This window comes from Paramisgurnus dabryanus, chromosome 5, assembly GCF_030506205.2.
Source record: "Paramisgurnus dabryanus chromosome 5, PD_genome_1.1, whole genome shotgun sequence".
NCBI classification, from domain to species: Eukaryota; Metazoa; Chordata; class Actinopteri; order Cypriniformes; family Cobitidae; genus Paramisgurnus; species Paramisgurnus dabryanus.
Window position 1 is genome coordinate 9423139 of NC_133341.1, and position 23703 is coordinate 9446841.

At 37.9% G+C, this 23703-nt stretch overlaps 1 protein-coding gene across 1 annotated transcript in view; it reads right to left on the minus strand.

The window, feature by feature from the left end:
* dmrt1 (doublesex and mab-3 related transcription factor 1) overlaps positions 1 to 23703 on the minus strand; it is a 38583-nt gene that overhangs the window by 1334 nt on the left and 13546 nt on the right. The window contains exon 4 of the mRNA XM_065266947.2: positions 22758 to 22902. Within this exon, the coding sequence (XP_065123019.1) occupies positions 22758 to 22902 (145 nt within the window). The remainder of the gene's footprint in view (positions 1 to 22757; positions 22903 to 23703) is intronic.

The window sequence follows — 23703 nt, forward strand, 5'->3', positions numbered from 1 at the left end:
GAGATTTATAAATCTGAATAAATATGCTTTCCATTGATGTATGATTTGTAAGGATAGGACAATATTTGGAGGATGCAAAAAATCTAAATATTGAGAAAATCGCTTTTAAAGTGGTCCAAATGAAGTCCTTAGTAACACACATTACCAAGGATAAATTTACAAAATATCTTCATGGAAAATGATCTTTACTTAACATCCTAATGATTTTAGGCATAAAAATAGAAAAAGAATAAAAATTTTGGTCATATTTTTTTTTTTGTCCCATGCAATGTATTGTTGGCTACTGCTACAAATATATACCAGTGCCATTTATAAATGGTTTTGTGGTCCAGAGTCACAAATATCAAACAGTCTGTGTTCTAGAGGACAATCTAGTTGATTGTTCATTTCTAAATAATATACCTGATGTATCCATGCATGCCGATTGTTGATATTTTATTTAATTATTAAATAATCTTTTTTAATATTTTAAAGGTGACATAGAATGATTGAACGGGGTATTTATCCTTGTTCTGTGATGTGACACTAAAATTGTATGATGTTTTTGTTGAGTTATTATTACACATTTCTTTTTCTGACCTTTTTTAATTCTTGCCCCTGACAAATAACCCAAATTACGAAAAAGACTAAGGGCCCTATTTTAACGATCTAAGCGCATTGTCTAAAGCGCACAGCACAACGTCTAAATGGGCGTGTCCGAATCCACTTTTGCTAATTTAACGACGGGAAAAATGGTTTTTGCGCCGAGCGCATGGTCGAAAAGGGTAGGTCCTATTGTAATGGGAGTATTTTGGGCGTAACGTGCAGTAAACCAATGAGAGTCACAGCTCTCATCCCCTTTAAAAGCCAGTTGCTCTGGCGCTATGTCTAATCCCTATTTAGATGACGGACTTTGTAAACTGAAAAACTAAGCGGAGGAAGAAGATCCCCAGTTTAAGATTAATGTTAAATAATTATGTTGTTTTCCACTTGTATTGAAATTGTTATTTTTTTATTAAAACCTTTAAAACCCGTTTTCTTAGTCATGGAAGTAAAAAGCAGGCTTGTAATTGCTTTAAATGTATGGCTATCCAATATCATCAAAAAATAATTTACAAGTATGTAAGATAAGGTTTGTACTCTAAAAATACTTTATTTGTAACAAACAGGAGATAAAGAATTTACAAACGGCTCTCCTCACGTTTCAGCACTTTGGACAGCGGTTTTTTAGCAAAGAGTTTTTTTAAGCGTTACTTAAAGGAGTAGTCCACTCTATAGATGGGGCCCATTGACTTACCATAGTATTTTTTTTCCTACTATAAAAAGTCAATGGACCCCATCTTTAAAGTGGACTACTCCTTTAAAAATGTTTCTCATCTCACCATATCCACAGGTACAGAGTCATCATATACAATAAATCCGTGAGGTAGCATAAAAAAAAAACATTTAAAAACAGACGCATTTGTTCAAAGCAAAGCATTTATTTACTTACCAGGCTGCAGGTGAAGCAGCTCTTTGTGCCTTCTAACGTCTCATAATAAGTCCTCATTTATGTCCAAGAGACTCAATAATAATCTTTTACATTCAATCCTTTAATCTTTCATATTTAAAAGCATTTTTGTGCTGCTGCACATTCATGTACCTTGTGATAAGCAAACCCGCGTTGTCCTCCCGTGTATAGGCACATTTTACTAATGCGCTCTTTAAATAACATAAAACACATTTTGTTGGTCAATGGCGTAGTCTATTTTAGTTGCCTCAAAATAGCAACGCGCCAACAATGCGCCTGAACACACCTCGTTTTCAGACCAGAACGCCCATGGGCGCAAAAGGGGGCGCAAATGCATTTGCTATTTAAACAACGTGGCGCTAAACGTGAAAATTAGGGTGGAAACTAGCGAAAGACACTTGCGTCGCGCATTGCGCTGCATTGCGCCGGGTGTAAGATAGAGCCCTAAAACTAACACTAAAACTAATAAAAACGAAACTAAAACTAAGCATTTTCAAAAAATAAAAACTAAACTAAACTAGCAAACTCACTTTAAAAACTAATTAAAACGAAACTGAATTTGAAAACAAAAAGTCAAAACGAAATAAAAATAAAAACTAATGAAAAATGCAAAACTATAATAACCTTGGGATAGACTACCATTATTCAACAAAAACAAGGTAAAAATGTTTTTTTATATTCTCTGTCCCCTTTAACAATCTTTATTGAATTAAAATGTTTTGAAAAGAAACGTCTTTAAAATGCATAACCTGGAGAATAGATGTTTAAATATTAAATATTGTTTAAAAGTATCGCAGGGTGATACCAGCAATCCTATTCCTGAACTGTAGCTCTGGTGGAGCTAAAAAAAGAACATACATACAAAATGTATCCTGAATGCATTTTAAGTCGTCTGGGATTAAAACGTCTTCCAGATACATAAATGTAAATGTAACTCGATAAACTGGTTGATTAAATGCAAACAATTTTGCATTTAATTTTATGCAAAGGATGGCTCCTTTTTTGAAGAATGTAATTTTGAATTATTTTAAGTTGAAGGTGCAATTGGGGACTTTGAGCAGCGTCTATCAGTGAAACTGTGAATTGCGACCACAACTCAGTCTACAGCTCAGCCTTCCTTTTCGAAACGAAAGCTAGGGTAGCCGCAACAGGGCAAAAACATCATCGTCTGAGTGACAACGTAGTGACAAAACACGATCTGTAGAACAGTTTGTCCGTTAAGGACTACTACAAACATGGTGGTGCAAAATGGCATCTTCTATGTAAAGTGACCCACTAGGGGTGTGGCGGATCACAAAATTCACGGTTCGAATCACATTATGGTTTTTGAGGCACAGATCGGATCATTTTTCGGTTCACCAAAAAAAAAGGGGTGGGAAGAATCTAATAACAAAAAAAATACAAACATTTATAAAAAAAAGAACAAAGTTGCACATTAAGTAAGGTCTAAAAGTAGCATTGGCCTTGTACACACTGCAAAGTTTTGTGAGTGACAACCGCATTTAAATGCGGGAGTGAATCCCCTAAATGTCCGTCACTCCTGAAAATGTGATGATTGACAAAGAGATAACCATAGCAACATTATGCCGTCTCGTGTGCTTATCACTCACAGCTTTGACAAAAATAATTTAACCGCGTTATTGGCGTTGTGTATTGTACGCATTTGTCTTGCAGTGTTGCCAGGTCTTCGTCTTCTTTTTACTTACATACCGCTTATGGCTTTTGGCTCATGAAGCGATCAAGTTTTTGGCGTTATTAAAGTGTAAGGATTATAAGGAATATTTTGATTTTTGAGGTAAAGCATTTGGATTTATTTCGGTTTATTATTGGATTTTTCTTGTTCGCTGTTTTTCTGGCAACACTAGTCGGCAAACGCTCCTGCCTCTGTTAATTTGTGCACTTTTTCCCCTTCTAGGCGCTTCTTTTTTCAGAAGAGAGACCTGTCATGTCAATGATGCACGTTTAAACACTTTTTTAACTACTAGTTCTTCAGTTTGGTTATGTACACAGTAAACACTATGCCCAGTTTCTGTAAATGCTGTTGTCACTACTTGCAGTTAATTCGGTTGTAGAATGCGGTTGTAAATCAGTCCCGTATATTACTGAACTGTGTGTGTACAGAACTAGCCTGGTTAGCCAGACTTACATCAAGATGTAAGGTCTGGCAACTCTTCATACAAACGTCTCAATGCAAGGGGCGGGATATAAGGTTGTCCCTCAAAATGCCTCTGCACGCAATAGGATAGCGCTATGAACAAACAGAGCAACGAAGAAGGTGACGTAGTTACCGTAACCAGTCGGCAAAACTCCAAACACATCTTTCTTGCTTAAAAAGGACTTCAGTAGGGTTATTTGCTCTTCTCTCAAAGAAAAACATAAGTCTAAAGTCGCGGCCAAAGCCGCTTCAAAAGAAAGCTGTTCGCCAGCAGCAGCAGCCATTCTTTGTTTTTAAGTAGGAACCGTTGCAGCTCTGTCGTCATCATGTTAAGCCCGCCCCACAGACGCTACACACGATGTGATTGGCCTGACCAAATTTTGGTTTTTGGAGCTGTTAAGTGTATTGTGAGTGCCTAGACTAAACCCTGGCAGCAAATATATTTTGCGGCCGCTAGGGTGCGTCTAGATTTCTAGGCTAGTACAGAACAGGATTAAGCATGAAAAGGTGAAGTGACAACCGAATTAATATGCAGTGTGAATGGGACCATTTGGTACAGAAATCGAATCAAATCAATAATAACACTGTCTTTTTTTATGAATTAAATATAATTATTATTTATACAGAAGTGATTTTCTCTTTGTCTTGGGTTGTTTGATTAGCACTAATGACACAGACTTAAAGGTGCTCTAAGCGAATTCACGCGTTTTAGGCCATAAAGCATTTGTTTCATACAGTAAACATATCCTCCCTATCAGCTAGCTGCCTGTCCTCTGAACACACTATAAAAAACGCGGTCTCTGTAGACAGCCCAGGCTTCGCAAACGGCAACAAAAACAAAGTGGTCAAACCTACCACCACGAAACATAACAAAGTGTTCCAGCCAATAAACGACAAGAAGGATTTGGGAGTGGGGGTTGAGCGCGTTCATGACTCGTTCAGAAAGCACGGAAGGGAAGGGGAGGAGTTAGCTACACTCCGCTTTGTATTGGAATACAAAGTAATAATTAGAGGGGTCTGCAAGAGTGAAGAATAATATTAATTTAATGAATAATGTAGAAACTATATTCCCAATACATGGACTTTCCCAAACACCCCTATCATTTCGTCAGAAATGGACTGATCCGCGCTGGGGTTGCCAGGTAACGGAGCGGGAGAGAGAACAGTATAACGCAGTGGTTATCAAACTTTTTCAGTGTGCGGCCCCCCTTGTGTACGGTGCATTCCTTTGCGGCCCCCCCAAAGAAAATTTACGACAAATTTGTTCTAAAAGGTAACATTTTAATTAAACAAAACATATTAAATTATGCAAAGTAGTGCTGTTGGTTAGTAGCCTTATTTTTTAAGGTTTAATTACACAGAATTCATGATAAATTAATGTATTTTATAAAATGTCATTAAACTGGGGCCCCCCTGGCACCATCTCACGGCCCCCCTGGGGGCCCTGGACCCCAGTTTGAGAACCACTGGTATAGCGGAGTTGACTGCATGTTGTACATAGTTTATAAACTAAGGCTATGTCCACACGAAGCCGGTGCATTCCCTATCCGATCATTTTTTTCCCTTGCTCTAAAAAAATAATCCGTAAACACGAAACCACTGAAACCGACTGAAAGCGGTGTAGTATATATGCCGGACCAGTATGGGGCGCTGTAATTCTGCCACAGATATACACTATACATGGAGAAGAAGACTTTGAGCATGCGCATAACCAATGTATGGTGTTGTCCATTATCGCTTGTTGGTCACCACAATTGCATAGAAGCAATAGATTTTGCTGTAATAAAGCTAGTAGGCTTTAGTAGCTTCTGTAGCACAAACACAAAAACGTAATCCGCCGTTATTGTTGTTGCTGTTACGTGTGACGCTTCCGACACGTGATGTGATGACGTTTTCGCTTCACAAAATATACGGATTGGCTGTACATACGAAACCGCGAAAGGGTGTCGGTTTCAGATTTATCCACTTTAGGACCCGGTTTCAAAAAATAGCGGATTCAGTCTCCCAAAACGCCGGATCCGTGTGGATGAAACGCCAATACGATAACAAATTTATACGTATACAGTGATACGCGTCTCCGTCTGGACAGCCCCTAAAACAGGTGGATTAAGTGCCTTTTTTGAGATATCTTTGTCTTGAACAGCAACCTGTAACTTAGCCTTCAGCAATCCAACCAGTAGTTAGCAAAGAGATTTTACAAATAATATCACTGACTGGAATACTAACTTAAGTTACATTGTCAAAAAAGTAACAAACAAAACAGCTTATATATCATTGAATTTCTTAACTGGTATTTGATGTCAGATTAATGAATATTTTTTTTGTTATAGCTTATGAAATGGCTGTTGACAGTGCTTTTTTTCTATGCATTTACTCACGAATTAACTGTATCAAACTGAGACCGCTTGCGGAGGTAATAAATAATTAACTAATATCCACAGACATTTATTTAGATATTTTTGCAAAATAATGTTTATCTGGTAAATGTTAATATAACTTAGGGTAAATCTTTTAAGTTAGCTACATGTGGTGGCTCTGCTTCAGCCTTCAACCCCGGTAAGTGAACAGCAATATGAACGTGATTTTACAAGGCTAATGATAAGCATAAATAACAAAAAAAACATTTTTAATTCCACCAAGCATTAATTCATGGCTGTTTTATTCATGCAAAGCTACGTCGTTTTTGGGACCGGATTTGATGGATCAGCATGACTCTGTGAGTTCGTCTCTATTCTTAGACAAGCTGCATACATTGCTTTTAATAAATCAACTTATTTAATATAACATACATTAATGCACAGATGAGATGTGTTATAAATGCCTCATATGCAAAGTAAGTATACTCAAAGTCCTTTTAATGAAGTCGCGTCACTCCCCATCATATTTGCTGTCCACGCTGCTGTTAGCTCCTCTCCTCAGATGCGTCCAGCACGCAATTCTCAATTCTCTCGTTTATCGGTCAATCAGATATTACAAAACCGATATCCGATAATGGAAAAAATGCATAAATATTGGGGGAAATATTGGAAAACAGATATATTGGTCGATCTCTTTTATGTAATGTCACTGATAATATAGTTATACATATTATTTTGCATTTCTGTCAAGAGATCCTTTAGATATTGCATTTCTGTCAAGAGTCACACATTGCACCTTTAATTTAGCCACATAATTCCTATAGTTCCTATTGTTATTTTATAGTTGAAATGAGTATTTTTCCCTAAAATAAGGAAATATATAATTAAAGCAGTTAGTTAGTAAGTGCTTAATGTTTGTACAGTGATGTTAAAATTTCGACGCGTGTGCAGCAGAGCAGACACGTATTCTGACAAGACCAGAGCCGGCGCCAGACCATAACTAACAGGGGGGCACTCGGCTTCCAACGGGGGGCACGCAATAGCAACAATAACTTGCAAAAACAAGACATTAAAACCACAAATACAGTGCAAGCACACACTCAAATAACTGGTACAGACTGTCAGCTCATTTCCCGTATAAAGTGCAAAAGACCACAAACTATGCGCAAAACTATTGAACTTCGACCGCGGCGTGAGCGCAAATTGAGCTCCGCTGCGCTCGACGCAACAACAAACCGCACTCGCGCGGCGCAAGCCATTGAAATGAGCACGCATTCTAGCTTTAAAAAAGCCGCTTTACCATAATCACGTCGTAATGCTGTTAACGGTCTACACTTCACATTTAAGCTTACATAATTTAAAACAACGCTAACTTACCTTTGAAATAGCTGAAGACGGCGTGTATGAACATTAAACTTCCTTAAAACAGTGTCCTGTAGATTTGTAAATTCCACCTCGACCTCTAATCTCTGAGTTTGAGCCAATCTGTGTTTGCATGAAGATGAAGCAGGCGGTGCTGGTTCGTTCTAAATGTTCTAATATCCATATTTTACACAATCCATAAAATGCCGCGAAAAAACACGTTGCTAGAATCAAGTCACAAATATGCTAAAGACGTAAGACGGGTCAGACGCGGCAATACATCCAATCAGAGAAACTGGTCTATTTTAATTAAAGAAAACATATATCAACTATATTTTCCTCATTTGATTACATAGTAAGTTATGAAACATTCAATTTTTAATTTATTTTAATTATTCTTGATATATATTAAAGTAATAAAAAACTTTGTAGGGGGGCACAACAACCTGTTCGGGGGGGCACTGCCCGCGAATGCCCCCCCTTGACGCCGGCCCTGGACAAGACACATGTTGCACATGACACAACAAACACATATTTTGACATGACAAACAACACACATGACACTCAGAACACATATTTTAAATTTGCGCCCCTCGGAAGAGAAGTCACCGGCCCCCACTGTTAACTAATACACCTGCAGTAACTCTGCGAAGAAGCCTGTGTAAAATGCATTGCGTACATAAATATACATGTAAATATAGATTACATGGCATGTGTACAAAAAACATACTAAAGAGCTTCTTTTAAGATTAAGAGTTACTATTTTTATTTCTACCAAAAAAAAAGTGAACAAGCTGAATCTTGACCAGGAACAGTTTGGAAATATTGCTGTTGAAAGCATTTCTTATCATGTGATTATCAGCTTATCCTTTCAAACCACCCAGCGTCAATTAACCGCAGGAACACTGCGGTCAGCTCCTCGACATTACAACAAAGTAAAAACAATGGATCCTTTTATGAATCTCCCACTGCAGTAAGTTCTGGCTACTTTGGCAAACTCACTCAACCTGACGATACACGTATTGAGCCAGACAGACTGCTGACCAAGCAAACGACTGCAGGAAAAGTAATGTGTTTACTATGCAGTGTTTTTCCAATGTCTGATGCACATAGATAACTAAAGAACAGCACTGAACTGGCAACAAAGCCTTTTTCTAAAAATGACACCAGTCAGAGTATTTGTTTAATGACAAATTTAATTACTTGCTATGTTAATGCAAACCCGAAACAGTAGCAAAACAAACCGTTATAGTTCCCTATAAACACGGATGATGGTTTGTGCATTGAGCCAAGTCACTACTCATCTCAATGTGCATACGAAGCTAATACATTACAGTCTCTGTGCCGAGTCTATCAAAGTTACGAGTGTCGGGAGGGGCAAGTCACACAAATCCTGTTCAGCTGCTTTCTTGACCTTCATAACCCGAGAAAAGGAACATAAAGACTCTTACTGCGCCTCTCATCCCTTTTTCCCATCTAGCTCTCCTCCTCTCCGCTGCTCTGGCGTGGAGGTAATTAAGGGGCGCTGCCGAAGAGGAGTAATTTTTCTCCTCATTAACTTCCTGATTGGTTTCAGGCTACAAAACTTTGCGCTCCGCCCGCAGTTTGTCACCAATTCCAAACTGGCCAATCGTTAATACTAATGTTTGTGTAGCTAAACTGCACCGATGCTCTTTGTAGAGCAGTAATACACAGCGAGCGGGTGAAAGAGGAGGGGTTGGAATTAGTGGCAGTGTTAATTCTGAAGGAGTTCATCAGGAGGAAATCTATGGTGTAATTAAAGGGGGAATCTTGCGGGTGATCGGACAGGTCGTTCACGGGGACGGTAAATCACAAGAGGGGGGGCCGGATGCTCGTGTTTGCCGAGCGGACATGTTCTGCGTTGTGGCTTCGTTGCCTTTGATTATCTTTGTATTACCACTTAATATAGACTAATGTTAGATCGCACCCATAAACACTCTCTAATGCAAACAATCAGGCTTTAAAAATGTAGGTAAGACTTAATACAAATTAAACTGGTAAATGGCTCTTTTACTTTCACAATATAGTGCATCTGTAATCTCATTTTGAAAAGAATTACATTTATCCAAACCTTCACAACACAGATGTATTCATCAGAGTTGCCAAACGAGAAACTTCCTTTGTAAACTACACGCTGGCAATGACACAAGAATTTACCAAACATCACACGTGTCTGTCAAGTGTAAAACAGTACTGAAACGAGAGAGGATTTATTTTTCTGTAAACCCGAAAAGAGCTTATTCTCCCATCTGAACTTCTGACCTATTCACCCTTGTTCAGCTGACTATCTTAGATTTCCCAACTATTAAACCGTCTTTGTGTGGTTTAACAAAAGGAAGCTTTTTTTAAAAGAGCATGAAAAGGGGAGGGGAAACATTGAAAGAAGCTCAATCATTTCTGGCAGTTTGAAAAAAGTGAACAAAAGCCCAGATGTGAGAGAAGATGGTAATTCAGGGCTGATCTATTGTGGATAAGCTCTTTCCTTGCAACTCATATACTGCCAGCACTGGGCCATGAGGGTCCATAATGCCTTCACTTAGATAAACAAACACAGTTGCGGAGAGATAACGCAAACTGGGCACACACACACAGGCAGGCATACGTGCTCGAACGTGTATTCAAGACTCACTCGTACACTTAGATCTGAAAATCCAAAATAATTGTTCACTGTATCAAAGTGGTAAAAAGCTAACGAATCAAACACACATCCGTAGGACACTGCTTGGGTGACGACGTGCCACGGAAAATGGAGTTCCCCGTGTAGAATGACATTCACGTCTCTCAATCATTAGAGCTGTGGCAGGACTTAATGGCGCAGAAAACACAGGCCTACAGCAAGAAGGCAGCACCTTAAACAGATGCTGACTTCTCAGCCGGTGAACAGCAAGCAGAGACGGATGCTGTTCTCAGACCAGGGCTCTCACTTATAATCACATTGGGACCCTGAGTATAAAGCAAGATGCTTATGTGTTTTTACTTAACAGCAAGCAGGCAAACACTTTATTGCAAACATGCAATGGTTGATCTGCTAGGCTTAAGGAAAATCAGCTGATAATTCACTCTTAATTAATAACAATGGGTAAAAAGCATACAGTAATAAAAAAATAATAAAATAATATGCAGGGTTGACCTCATCTAACGATTATTTTTTTTTATTATTATTTTTAATAGGTCAATCGGGTAAATATTTTTTCTATTAACCAACAAATCGGATAAAAACCTAAATATTTACTTACTCAATTAGATATTTCACTTATTATAGTTAAATAAATTAGGGTATTCATGTGTAGAAATGTACTTTTAAAAGTGCATGAGCCACAAGTAGGGCCCGTTTTATTTTTTCCCAAATTCCGTTTAATTTTTTCCCAAATTCCGTTTTCTCCGTTTTAATTTTTGCAAATTCCGTTTTATCGGTTTTCATTTTTGGCAATTATTTTTTTACCCTTTAGTGTTAGTTTAGTTATAAAAAGAGTGTGCCTTTAATGTTGATGATTAAAATGTAAATGAATTGGGGAAAAACTGGATAACACGATTACTTAATGACTGTAAAACATGTTTAGTGTTGTTGCAGAAGGCTACAACAAGGTGTCAAAGCAGTGGTGCCTACAGAAGTGCCTTAAACACATCGGTCCAGCGGAACGCGATCCATATTTTATACACGATTGCTTGAAATGCATATAACTTTACAAACATACATAGGATAGTGATCTGACTTAGGACAGCATGAGCGCGCAGCTCTTTGCACGTGCGAGCGAAAGAGAGACAGAGACCGGCGCCATGATGCAGATGATTTTATTTTAAATGCGAGGTATAGTTAGTTTGCCTCAGCTCGCTTGAAATGCATAAAACTGAACAAATACATGAGGATTTGTGTTTGGACTTCGGACAGATGAGAGAGCGCGTGCACGTGAGAGAGGTGCAGACAGACGTGGATGAGAGAGTGCATGTATCTTTGCGCTCACAGTGAACAGAATGTTGACAAAACTTACAAAATAACAGTTCTCTGGTCACATAAAAGTCATGTGGGAACTGCTAGGAACTGAGTGCTTAGCGTCGAATTTCTTAATTTTTTCGCTGACGAAAGCAGAGTCGTGGAGAGCCGCTTCACCATGGTTTCAGTGTTTTGGAGGGGGTCTGAAACGACGGGAGGGGGTGTGTCGCCCAGATTTACTTCCTCCGATCTGCATTTCCCCCAGACATACGTTCGTATCCCACAAAAAAACATAATTTTATTCAAATTATGTAAAATTCCAATTTGCCAATTCCGCGATTCTGTCCGCGATTCCGTGATCGCGGAAATTATAGGGCACTACAAACACTACTACCAGTGGCGGCCGGTGACTTCTTTTTCCGAGGGCGCTTGATGCATGTATGTATCCTGTCATGTATGTGGTTCGTAATTGCAAAATATGTGTTCTGCGCGTCGAGTGATCCTATGTGCATCATGTGTCTTTTCAAGTGCCTGCTGCAGACGTGTCTAAAGGGTTTATGATAAGAGATGCTCATGTTTGCCAGATACTCGCATAAATTAATGCGTAATCAGAGTTTACTGTTAAGGGAGTGCCTTGCGTGTATTTTGTGAACGTGAGCGTCTCTTTTATCATAAACGGTTTTGGCGCGTGTGCAGCATGCACTTATTTTGACAAAACACGTGATGCACATGGTTCACATGAGGCACCAAACACATATTTTGAAAACACGAGCAACACACATGACACTACGAACACATACAGTATTTTAATTTGGGCCCCTTGGATGAGCAGTCAAGACGCGCCACTGACTACTAGAGAGCTATACTGACATAATCTTTTTGATTTTGATATTTAAAGCCCTAAATAAAAAGTTTGTGCAGCTTGTAAGTAGTAAACATTTTTTAATGTCGAAGTATAAATAAACAAAACATATTGGGTTGTAATCTTCAGGGATGTGCTGTTCACAGAGTTTTGCCACAGATTAAAAAACTCATTTTTATTTTCAACTTTAGACCTTGATGAGAATTAACATTATTCGTTATTAACAAAATAAATAATCCGTATGATATGACAGTGATATACATGCACTGTTACAATTATAAAAACCTTGATTTCCCACATTCTTTAAACAGATGTTTTGTTTGTGATTCATAATTTTTTTTAACAAAACCTTACAACAATTAATGGATTATATAAATCCAGCCAAATCTTTTGCCTCTGTCATTATCCTGTCAGGGTTGCCAGATCCAGAAAACAAAACCAGCCCAACAGCCATTCAAAATTAGTCCAAAAGCATCCCAATGACTATTCACAGCCCAAATACCAACAACTAGTCAACACAATCTTTCCATCTTTAACCCACAGAAAATCCTCAACCTGTGGAAACAGTTTAAAAGTAGCCCAATTCAGAACTTTGCCGAAAGGCAGCGGACCTGGCAACGCCTGATAAAGTGCAGCTCGAATTGTATGATGAAACAGCACCTGACTTTATTTATAAGCACACAGCTTACGCTGCATTAAGCGAACACGTGTCTGCTCTCCAACGATGTGAGAGCATGTAACATCACTGACCAACTAATTGACATCAAATTTCGTAACCGATTATTAACAATTTCCTCTATTAGTTGCTGCAGCGCTAAAAATTTGTCTATGGTTGGGACATTTAATATGTAAGGGATAATCCACGGCCAGCCATGCATTAAAGGGTTTTAATGCACGACGTAGAGGCGAAGAACCACCCGACGCGTAGCGGAGGGTGGTTGCCTCTGCGAAGTGCATTAAAACCCTTTAAAGCATGGCTAGCCGTGGATTATCCCGCTTATACCTTGGTTATTTGCCAAGTTAAAGCTGTAATTAATGTTTACAGTGTAATTTTAACCGACAGGTAAAAAATGACGGTCATCTTCTTAAGTTAAGGCTCGCACTCCGTCCGCTTTAAATAAAGTAGTGCCATTGTATTGCATTTATTTAAATGAATTATCATATTTATTTAAATTCATTAAATAATTTATGAATGACAGCCAACACTGACAGTGACAAGGCAATCTTTATTTGAACTAATCATTTATTTAAATAAATTATGTAAAGTGTGAAATAAAACCGACGTCTCTAACCATGATTACTATATAAGGACACATTATATTAATTGAAATGGATTAAATTAAATGAAAACAAAAATCAAACAGTTGGAAATCTCTCTCTCGCTCTCTCTGCAAGTGTAACTGTGTTACTATGGTTACCAATGTTTATAGTAGTGGATTAATTTCTAACTTTAATCAAACTGACTGGAACTACCTGTGCGTTAAACGGTTTTAATGCACACCTTCCAGCCAATCAGAATCGAGTATTTAAACAGACCATGGTATAATAACTAAATGTAATTACTTTTTTACATTTTCTGACCTATGGTGCTTGCCTGTGAACCACTCAGCAGCACAATGTTATAGATGGTTAATGTATGGGTTGCTAGTTGATTCCTGCCACAAGTCCAAAAAGTCAAATAGCACACTAGACAGATATCTAGACATACATTTTCTACAGCATTATCTTATTTTGTGTCATCCACCTGACTACTATTCCGGCTGCTCAGAAAAGTAACTGCACACTTCCCTTTATCAATCCAGATGATTTAAAGTATCACTATGTCAGTACAGGATGAAATGGCATTAATACTTAATGCTAGATTTTGATTAGTATTTACCATAGTATTCACTGTAGTAGCGTACATACTAGTGATGCTTGCCAGTAAAACTCAGATATTGCTTTAAGATAGTGGTGCATAACTCATTCAAACAAACAAACAACACACACAAATGAATATTAAACTACTGACATCCTTCATTTTTAAACAATCAAACCTCATCAGTTCCCATTATCGGTCTATTAGAGATCTGCATGAGTGGCCTGTAACGTCTGACAGGAGACATGGTGCCAGGGTCAGAGGCTAATTAAACACATAAGCACCTCCAGACCTGTATTGTTCGCCAATCTGTCCCCAGTCTGAAAGTGTCTCAGAGAGAACTGACAGCAGGCCCTCCTCTCTGCTAAATCATTGGCACTTCTGCCGGCACCCCTGCAAATGACCCGTCCGTCTCCCTGTCCGCGCACCGATCCGTCGAAACATTATGGATATACTATAATGACCTGAGACACGGGATCGATGATTTGAGGGATTTTGTGTCATTCTGTTTAAAGGAGAGAAAATAATTGTGAGTTCAGAATAAGTGATGCAGGCAATTGGTTAGAACGACGGTGGGGGAGACTAAAGCCTCGCTGGATGAAATCAGCATCTCAATATATTCAGCTAAATGATTTAATGTAAAGAGCCAAGTTAATTATGACCTCACAAAGTCAACATTTTGCTGAATGATGAATCCCCTTTCCACTGGTAAACATGATCGATTAAAGCAAAAGTGTGTCATTTTTCTATCCTTACAGCCTGGAAAAAATACTGGCTCTGTGGTGCTATCAAAGCATTTGCTCTGTTTGTTTAGGCATCCGGACGAGTACAACACAGCAACATTCACCCAGTCAATGGTGTGAGACTCAGTAGGCACTACATGTTTGTCCAACCAATGGCAGACAGGTCATATAAAACTCATAATTCAAGATTTGTTGATTCTTGTGCTGCTGAAATTATACACTAATGAATTTAAAAATACATTTAAGGTGTAACAAGTAAAGCACTGAATATGTGCCTATTATAGCTACTAAGCAAAGTTTTTCTCATATAATATATTACAAAGATTTTCAGTTTTCTCTAATTTAGACAGTACTCTCAATGCTAAAGAGAGCAGGGCCCTTAGCTGCAGTCATTATCTATTTAATCTCCTCAGCGCCTCAGGCAAGTGTTAATGGACATGTTGTACAACACATTACAACAGTGCTTGAGCCTGGAGCAGGCAATTACACTGGTATTTAACCGATCCATAGAGAGAAAAGACAGAGCGTTTAGCATCAGCAGTAGAGAAGGGAAGACAGCATGACATGGAGGAGTTACTGACTATGCGGTTAAATAACACTCCAGACAGGGATTTTGCCTGCCGGCCACTGGTTCACACTTTGATTTACTTGACTAAATGTCAGACATTTCAATTCCTGTGAAAGCCTTTGGATTGGACGTCAACCAAAAACAAACTTTGCCATTACCAATAACAAACTTGGGAATAAAAACAATTACTTTGCACTTAATCAACAGGGCCCGGTTCCCCAAAACGTTCTTATCTCTAAGTAGTTCTTAACCTATTCCTTAACCTCTCTCTTAACTCTATGGCACGATTCCCAAAACGTTCGTACGCTAAGTATATCTTCTGTAAGTCACACTTTCGTAAGGTTGGTCTGGACCATTCGTAAGCTCTCTCTTAGCGTTGTTTGAGCGCAAAACGCTATCGCCGCAGTCTTTAGAAATCAGCGCAGCGCAGCATAAGTCAAACTATGGTATGCTGACAATGATTTTATGTTATGGACATTTTTAAGACTTACAATAAAATATGTTTGCAATGGATACAGGACTATTTATGCAGTTGACTTTATTTGGTATCAGAACTAATGAATCAGAGACGGCGCCGGTGTTTCTTCATCATTTAAGTCTGTTTCCTCTATGTTTATAGCGTTTTCATCACGTTACATTTATAATTTATTTAGAAAGATTAAAGATTTCAATTGGTTATACTAAAAAGCAATAATATCATGTATTCTATAAGACAATTTATTAAATATTTCATATTTGACAGTTTTATGTCTTTTAACATATAGCCTGTCTTTTTCTTTTCTTTTTTTCTCTACTGTTTGTTTTAAAACTGTTATGTTTCCAAACATAATAAATATATATTATACATATTATATGATTCATACTGTAAAAATAATTGACTTACAATCAAGAACAGTCAAGATACATTACATAAATGCACACATATACATCTCAGTAGCCATTAAAACTTTCAATGTATATAAAGAATAAACGTATAATGTGATAAAAATTCTATAAATACACTACACTAAAGGGAAACATAGGGGGAACAGACTTCCACACAACACCGGCCACGTAACTGTTTAGTCCATGCCAAGTTTTTTATTAGTCAACCCTTAAACCTTTTGACATTTTGCCTGACGTGGCTAAATAAAAAAATCGCCTTCCAAGACAACTCATTATGGAGCTGCTAGATCTTCTCAGACCATATTCTCTATCTAACTAGGTTGCTTTTTATTGAAAACATTAATGGTAAGCAATACCGCATTAAACAGAAATAATGCAGCTGCTTGCCAATCAATTTAGATTTTTGTATAAAAGTGTATTACATATTTTTTTAAAGTCAAAACCCATGTCAAGAAGCGGCACAAGTGGCACAACGAGATAGGAGGGTGGATAAATAGCGAGGGATACCCGGTTCGTCTACCCGTATTACTAACAATTTGATCATTTAATTAATAGTCTTTATTTTACGGATAACTTAAACTATGTTCAAATAAATGTGACTGGAATAATTTGAGTAATGTTCCATTTGTATATAACGTGTTGTCTTTCTTAACGTCGTAATGAACCTTCGCGTGAAGTGGAAAATCGATCCCTGAGTGATCGATCGCAAATAATTCAGCACCTTCACTTGGGACAGCGCCATTGTACGTCGAACTTAGAGGCAGCGTGTTAAGAAGCTTCCTAAGAGACACTTCGGGGAACACACTTAGGAACATCAACAACTTTGGTAAGATATATCTTTTTGAGTCTTCTTAGCACGCTAAGAGTGAACGTTATCGGGGAACCGGGCCCTGATCGTTTTAACAACTATACTGAATAAAAATACTCAAAATAAAATAAAACCTTTTTGTAAAGTTACCAAATATTTTAAGTTTATATTTGCATACTGATTATTAAAAAAACGTATACCATCATGTGATTATATTGTAGTTATATTATAGACATAATATAGTTGTAGGCCTACAACGATAAGTCTACAATTATAAGCCTACAATTGTCGGCGGGGCAACACCACATCACATTCGTGAATAACGGTAAAATTGGCAGAAATCTGTCTCTCTATTTTAATAATGAATATAAATAAAAAAATTACACTGTAAACATTAATTACAGATTTAACTTGTTTTTAACTTTGCAAATAACCAAGGTATAAGCGGGATAATCCACGGCTAGCCATGCATTAAATTATTTTAATGCACTTCGTAGAGGCAACCCTCCGCTACGCATCGGGTGGTTCTTCGCCTCTATGTCGTGCATTAAAATGGTTTAATGTATGGCTAGCCGTGGACTATCCCTTACTTAATTGTGATATAACGCATTCACAATTTCACTCTACACAATGCCCATTCCTCAAGATTCACTATAAACGTTTCAAAATGAAAAATGTGAATTATACAAGCAAGTTGTCAAGGTTATTGACCAATGCCAATAATCTCTACATGAACAAATATTGACCGGTTAATTGGTCTAGGTAAAATGAAGTGCAAAAAGAACTGTGATAGAAACACAGAACCTCAGCATACGCCCTGTCAGTTTGACACACTTCACTGATTTGAATGTGATGTAGCTCTGTCCTTGAGGTCAAACCCTGTATGCAGGATGACAGGGAATTTGCTAAAAACCATTAAATGGATTAAATACACCGTAACCTAAATTTATTACTAACATACAATCTGGGACAGAAATTAGCACTTGCCAAAAATTGGTACGAGATTGCTTACTCCACGAGACGAGACACAAGATTGACTTCTTCAGAACGAGACGTGATTTGGCATTTTTTAAGAAATCCTCAATAATAAAATATTTGAATGGGAAACTGAAATCAGATAATTTCTAATTATTTTAAATAATCTAGGACTGTACCTAACAGTTATTTTGGTAATTGATAACGAAGTAATTTGTAATTTTTTGTAATAAATAAAAAAGTGAGCAATAACCTCTAAAATTACATATAATAATGATTTTCAAATAAACTATCAAAACAAAGTAAACACACCAGCATTATGTATTAAAACAAATGCCTGTAGAGGGCGGCAGTGGTCTCACGATTGTTATTTTGCTTCCATGTTAGATTGAGAAAACACTTACTTTTGGTCAAACAAGGTTTGAAATCCATTTATACCACAGGGCTGTTAAATGCTTTATTCTGTGTTTTTCGAATAACGCACACCTAACCTGTCAAATGTGTTAAAATTACCACCAGAGCAATGTTTGTGGTACCCGTTTTATAAGCGGAATAATTGACTTTGGTCCTGTGAATTATTAAAAAATAATGCACACCTCCGGTGTAGCGCGTTACCACCTTGGGTGTGCATTATTTCGAATAATTCAATGACCCGTCGTCAATTATTCCTTACTTAAATATTTAATATTTGTCCAGTTCTTTACAATAGAAATGATACACACACTGTAATTTTTGAGCAAGAACAAGCAGACATTAAATAATGTAAACTAAGAGTGACGGTTTAAACTGCTGAGAAACTTCACATGTTAATTATTAACAAACACAACATGTCTCAGACTTTATACGAGTTGCCAAGCAAACATGATTGGAAACTCGACTTTATGCTGACATAATTTCACTTCCACAAGAAATCTTGTGGCATTTTAATCTCATTGCGCAAGATCTTGTCACACATGCAGAATAAAAAAATACTTTACCTAACATAAGTAAAATTGTAAGAACTATAATCGGTCTCACCCCCTTGATATTTGTGATATAACAATAACTGTTTCCGATTTTATACTGTACCTGCTACTAATCTGGACCGGGTTTATTTCTTATGGTTTCTATTCTGCACCAGGTTAGCCCATCAGTGGGAGCACGGTAACATACCTGCAGCATCATACACTCATGTGTAAATGGGTTTTCATGAGGTTTTTTTAAAAATAAAGCTCTCTTGAGGAAAGTGTACCCCTGTGAAAATATATTCATAATTTATAATATTTAGATTCAAGTTCATAGATATTTATATTGTAGTTGAAAACAGCCCTTTGTGAAATTCATATTAAAGTAAACAAAAAGTAAAAAGTTAATATCCAAATTGATGGAGAAGGTCAGACTATTTCCTTCAGAAAGACCATTGGTTAGCTAGTTCATTTAAAATATTCTAAACTTTTTGACCCTGCCTCTTAAAAGAATTTCAACCGAAAATCGCTAGGAACCGGAATCGAAACAAGGAATCGGAATCGTTCAAATTCAAACGATACCCAACCCTACACACGCTATAAGATATTAAGACAATTTTCGGCCCAATAGGCTTTATACCCAGCTGCACTACTTCCTGAACTTCAGCCAGCTCCTTGTTTCCTGTCTGCCTTTATTGGACAAACTGATTAATCCAGGTGTGCCTGACCTCAGTAGTCACAACAACAATAATCAGACACATCAGTTTGTCCAATAATGGCAGACAGGAAACAAGGAGCTGGCTGAAGTTCGGGAAGTAGTGCAGCTGGGCATAACACCTATGTTGCCCTTCCAAAAATTTTATATGTTCTCTGTATTAAAGCACCAAAATGACAATATAAGGACCAAGGTGCAGTATTACTGAGAGATGGAAACTGGCTTATTATAGATGACTCAATGACCTGACCTTTATGTTAGTAATAATTTCCACAGCACAGTGCTATTAATATATGTATATTCTTTAAACAAACAATGCAACATGCAGTTTCTTTTTTTGCTGCATGTTTGTAATTGTAAGCATTGCATTTAATGTTTAAACTAACTCCAAAGCCCAGTGCATGTAGCTTCTTTTGCATGTAGCTGAACTCTTGCCCTAACTGTAACTTTATCCGTGTTAGCGAAACTCTGTAACAACCAAATAATGGGAGAAATGTAACAGCACTTAACCCCAAGGGCACAAGCTGTGCCTGAGTTCAGTACCTGTTCAAAAGGGGATTAAAACAAACAGGACGGATTAAGTGTTAAAAAGCTCCATGGCCTCTCTGTCAGATGAGACGTTACACCTCTTCCTGCAAAATTTCCTCTCAATTGTGTTGGGAGAGAAAAGTATAATTCACCTTTGTTATTCTGTGGTGAAAAAGAATGAATGGGCTCTTTGATTGCTCCTATAAGATTGTGTTTTTTTCCTGAAATGCTTTACTAGTTGTCCGCTACCTCTGAAAATTATATCACATTCTGAGCAAGAACTACTGTATGTCATCTGTTAAATTTGTGGTTTGTAAACAGCTTCAGGCCGATCGATATGTCAAAACAACATCACATATGACATTCAATTAAGTGTAGGTGACTGGCTTTGTAATAACTTGTAAATAAAGCAATTTTATTTATTTGTATTCAAATAAAAGCTGTACTGATTGACACCAACAAAAACATCTAACAAAACGTACTGTGGCAGTACCATGATGCATTATGATGATAATACCATGGTACTTTGAAATATACACTGTAGTACTATGTTACTGAATGATACTGTACTATATTTACACTCTATTGAATGAATACCATGGCATTACCAAGTCTAAAACAACATGGTATTACCACAGAACTACATCCGAAGAAAGCATAGTAATTATTTTGTTATAACGCTTATGTACTGTAAAAGTCAAAACAATGCCTTTACAACACAGGAGGTATTTTTTTCCTAACATTTTTAATTTTCCTAACTGTAAATCCCCTTGCCCACATGAAGGAAAATCACTCTTTCTTCTCCAGAATAATAAAGTTGGCCCGGTCCACAAGACAAAACTAACTTTGAATACTCCAACAATAAACAACAGCACAAAGAAAAACACAGCATGAGATAAAAAGGTAAAACCTATAGACTGTCTCGTATAACATTGAAATTTCAACATAACTCACAGTGGGCACATCATCTTATGGGCTGAGCGGCTGGCGCAGGGTGGGGGGCGGATGCGGGGCGGAGGAATGGCTGCCCTGGTGGGTGATGGAGTGCAGTGTCACCTACGCCTAGTCAATTTATGGTGGAGCGCTGCTGACGAGCTCCTAGCAGTAAAGAGCGCACAGGGGCGTATTTCACAGCGAGCTGAGTTTTATGAAGAACACTTCGACTCCCGGCGGGCCGCCGCTCGTGACGGATGGAGAAAGACGCATGACAAGCTTCATCATTGTTTGTAAATCTTAACTTGTTCCTGCTCACTAACCCCAGAGGCAATTTTCCAGAGACAGCTGTGGGGGCTGCTCGGAAAGGACAGCGCCACACTTCTGAAGGTTATTTGGCCTCATATTTGGCCAACTGATTATCCAGGCGCTAAAGAAAATAAACACCCACAGTGTACGCACATGCAGACATAGACTCAGGGGCAGAGTCATCTAAAACAATGCTACATTGTGTCTTTTTGTAAGGTTACTTTATAAAATATTTGAAACTTGAATGCTTGTCATTTACTCTACAGTCTCTTTTTCTCCAAGACTAAATGATCTCATGACAGTTGTTCAAGTCCTCTATGGTTACTAGCGCACAACAATGCTGGGAACAAAATCCAGAGAACGACAGCTAAGGTCTGCTTGTAACAATTGCGAATATGACACTAGCAGAAGGTCTGTGTGGTTTCTGTTTATTTGCTAGATAGTTGCTACTTATTGGCTCGAATGAATAACGCCTAACTATACTGTTGTTCCTAGATATAGCTCAAGTTACTGAAGTTTAATACTTATTTAATACTCACTTATTTCTAACATCTAATTAACAGAAAATCATAATAATGAGAAATCACTCAGTATTAGGTTATCATATACATTAAATATCAAGTGCACAAAAATCCATTATTGCTGACTTGTGTGTATCTCTGATTTGGAGATGGGACCACCCAGCTTGGAGTGTTGTAATGGAACATAAAACCCCCTACAATGATAGTGGGGGTGACAGGCACCCTCATGTTTTAAACACTTCAAATCAGCATGTAAAAATCATTAAGATCCAGCGCAGGTGCCGAGCTTGTATAGGGGAAGGCTGGATCATAGGACCGCAACATTTATACTTAAGGCGAGAACTAAGATGTCCTTCAATACCCAATCTGAATTATTAAGATGCTTGTCTTAAGAATGATAATGCTATTAACCAAAAAGCATGTCAGTAATGTAACACTGTCACACTGTATATTTAACATTGAATCAAAAAGAATCAAGTAAACATGAATGAATGCATTCCATGTTCCACATTAACACTGAACTAATGAAAAGCACATTAAAAAATTCTAACATCCAATTTATTATGTTCTTAGATTAAAATTACAGCGCTTATCACACGGTCCTTGTCTCTTTAAATCTGAAGTCACCAGAACAAATGACCCTCATAAAAGTTTTACCTTTGAATTTATTTATTTTTATCAATTTTACAGTGCCCTTGACTCCCTCAGATGTTCTTGCTCACACTGTTGATAATCTCTGGATAAAAGTTTATGGGCCTAAGAGCATGTGTGTGTATGTGTGTGTGGGACTGACCTGCTGCTTTGGGCTCAGGGCAGGTACTGGGTGGGACACAGGCGGCCGTGCCGAGCCCCTGACTCAGGTAAGATGAATAGTAGGAGTGTGTGCAATACTGGGGCGACACGTTATGGCTGGATAGACGGCTGTCTCCAGTAGGCATCTGTTTAAGAAGGACCGGATGCAGGTGGAGAAAGAAACCATTAATTCAACACAAAGTCTGACGATACTTCAGATAAGCATCCAAAGTCAATAGTACTGAATAATCAATAAGACAGTAAGTGGAACACAACATGACTATGAAGCTGAGCAAACCATGTACAACAGGGGTGTCCAGACTTTTTTGAGTGGCGATCTACTTTTAAAATGATAAAGCCGACAAGACCTACCTGCTAAAAAACACAGTTACATTTTTTAATAACACTTTAAATGAGTGTTTAGGACTATACTGTATATATCTCTTCGTTGAATTTAGGGCTGTCACCTTTACTTTTGAGGAGTTAAAAAAAATCCTTGAGTACATTCAGAGTACTCCTTAAAATAGCAGAGATGCGGTTTTGATAAAACAAACTAGAAAATGACAACAGTATCAGAAGCATCTCTTTCGCTCGCGCGCGCACATGCACCGTGGGTGTGGATCAGCTCCTGCATGAAGGCAAGAATGTGCATCCAAATTTCGGAAGTTAGACGACTCGGCTGCAGCGTGCAGGCACACGATTTATAAAAACACACTTGAGAAGAAATGCGCAGCAACTCAAAAAGACATGTTTCTAAGACCATATTGCCAATTTTGCGCTTTGTTTTCTGAAGCTCGTGGAGGCGTGGAGCAGCATACACAGTTATTAACTTATGTGCGATCTACCGGCATTGCCTATGCGATTGTCTGGTTGATCGCGATCGACGTATTGGACACCCCTGAGGTACAATATTAAAGCAACACTAAAGAGTTTTTGCTCTTTGCTCC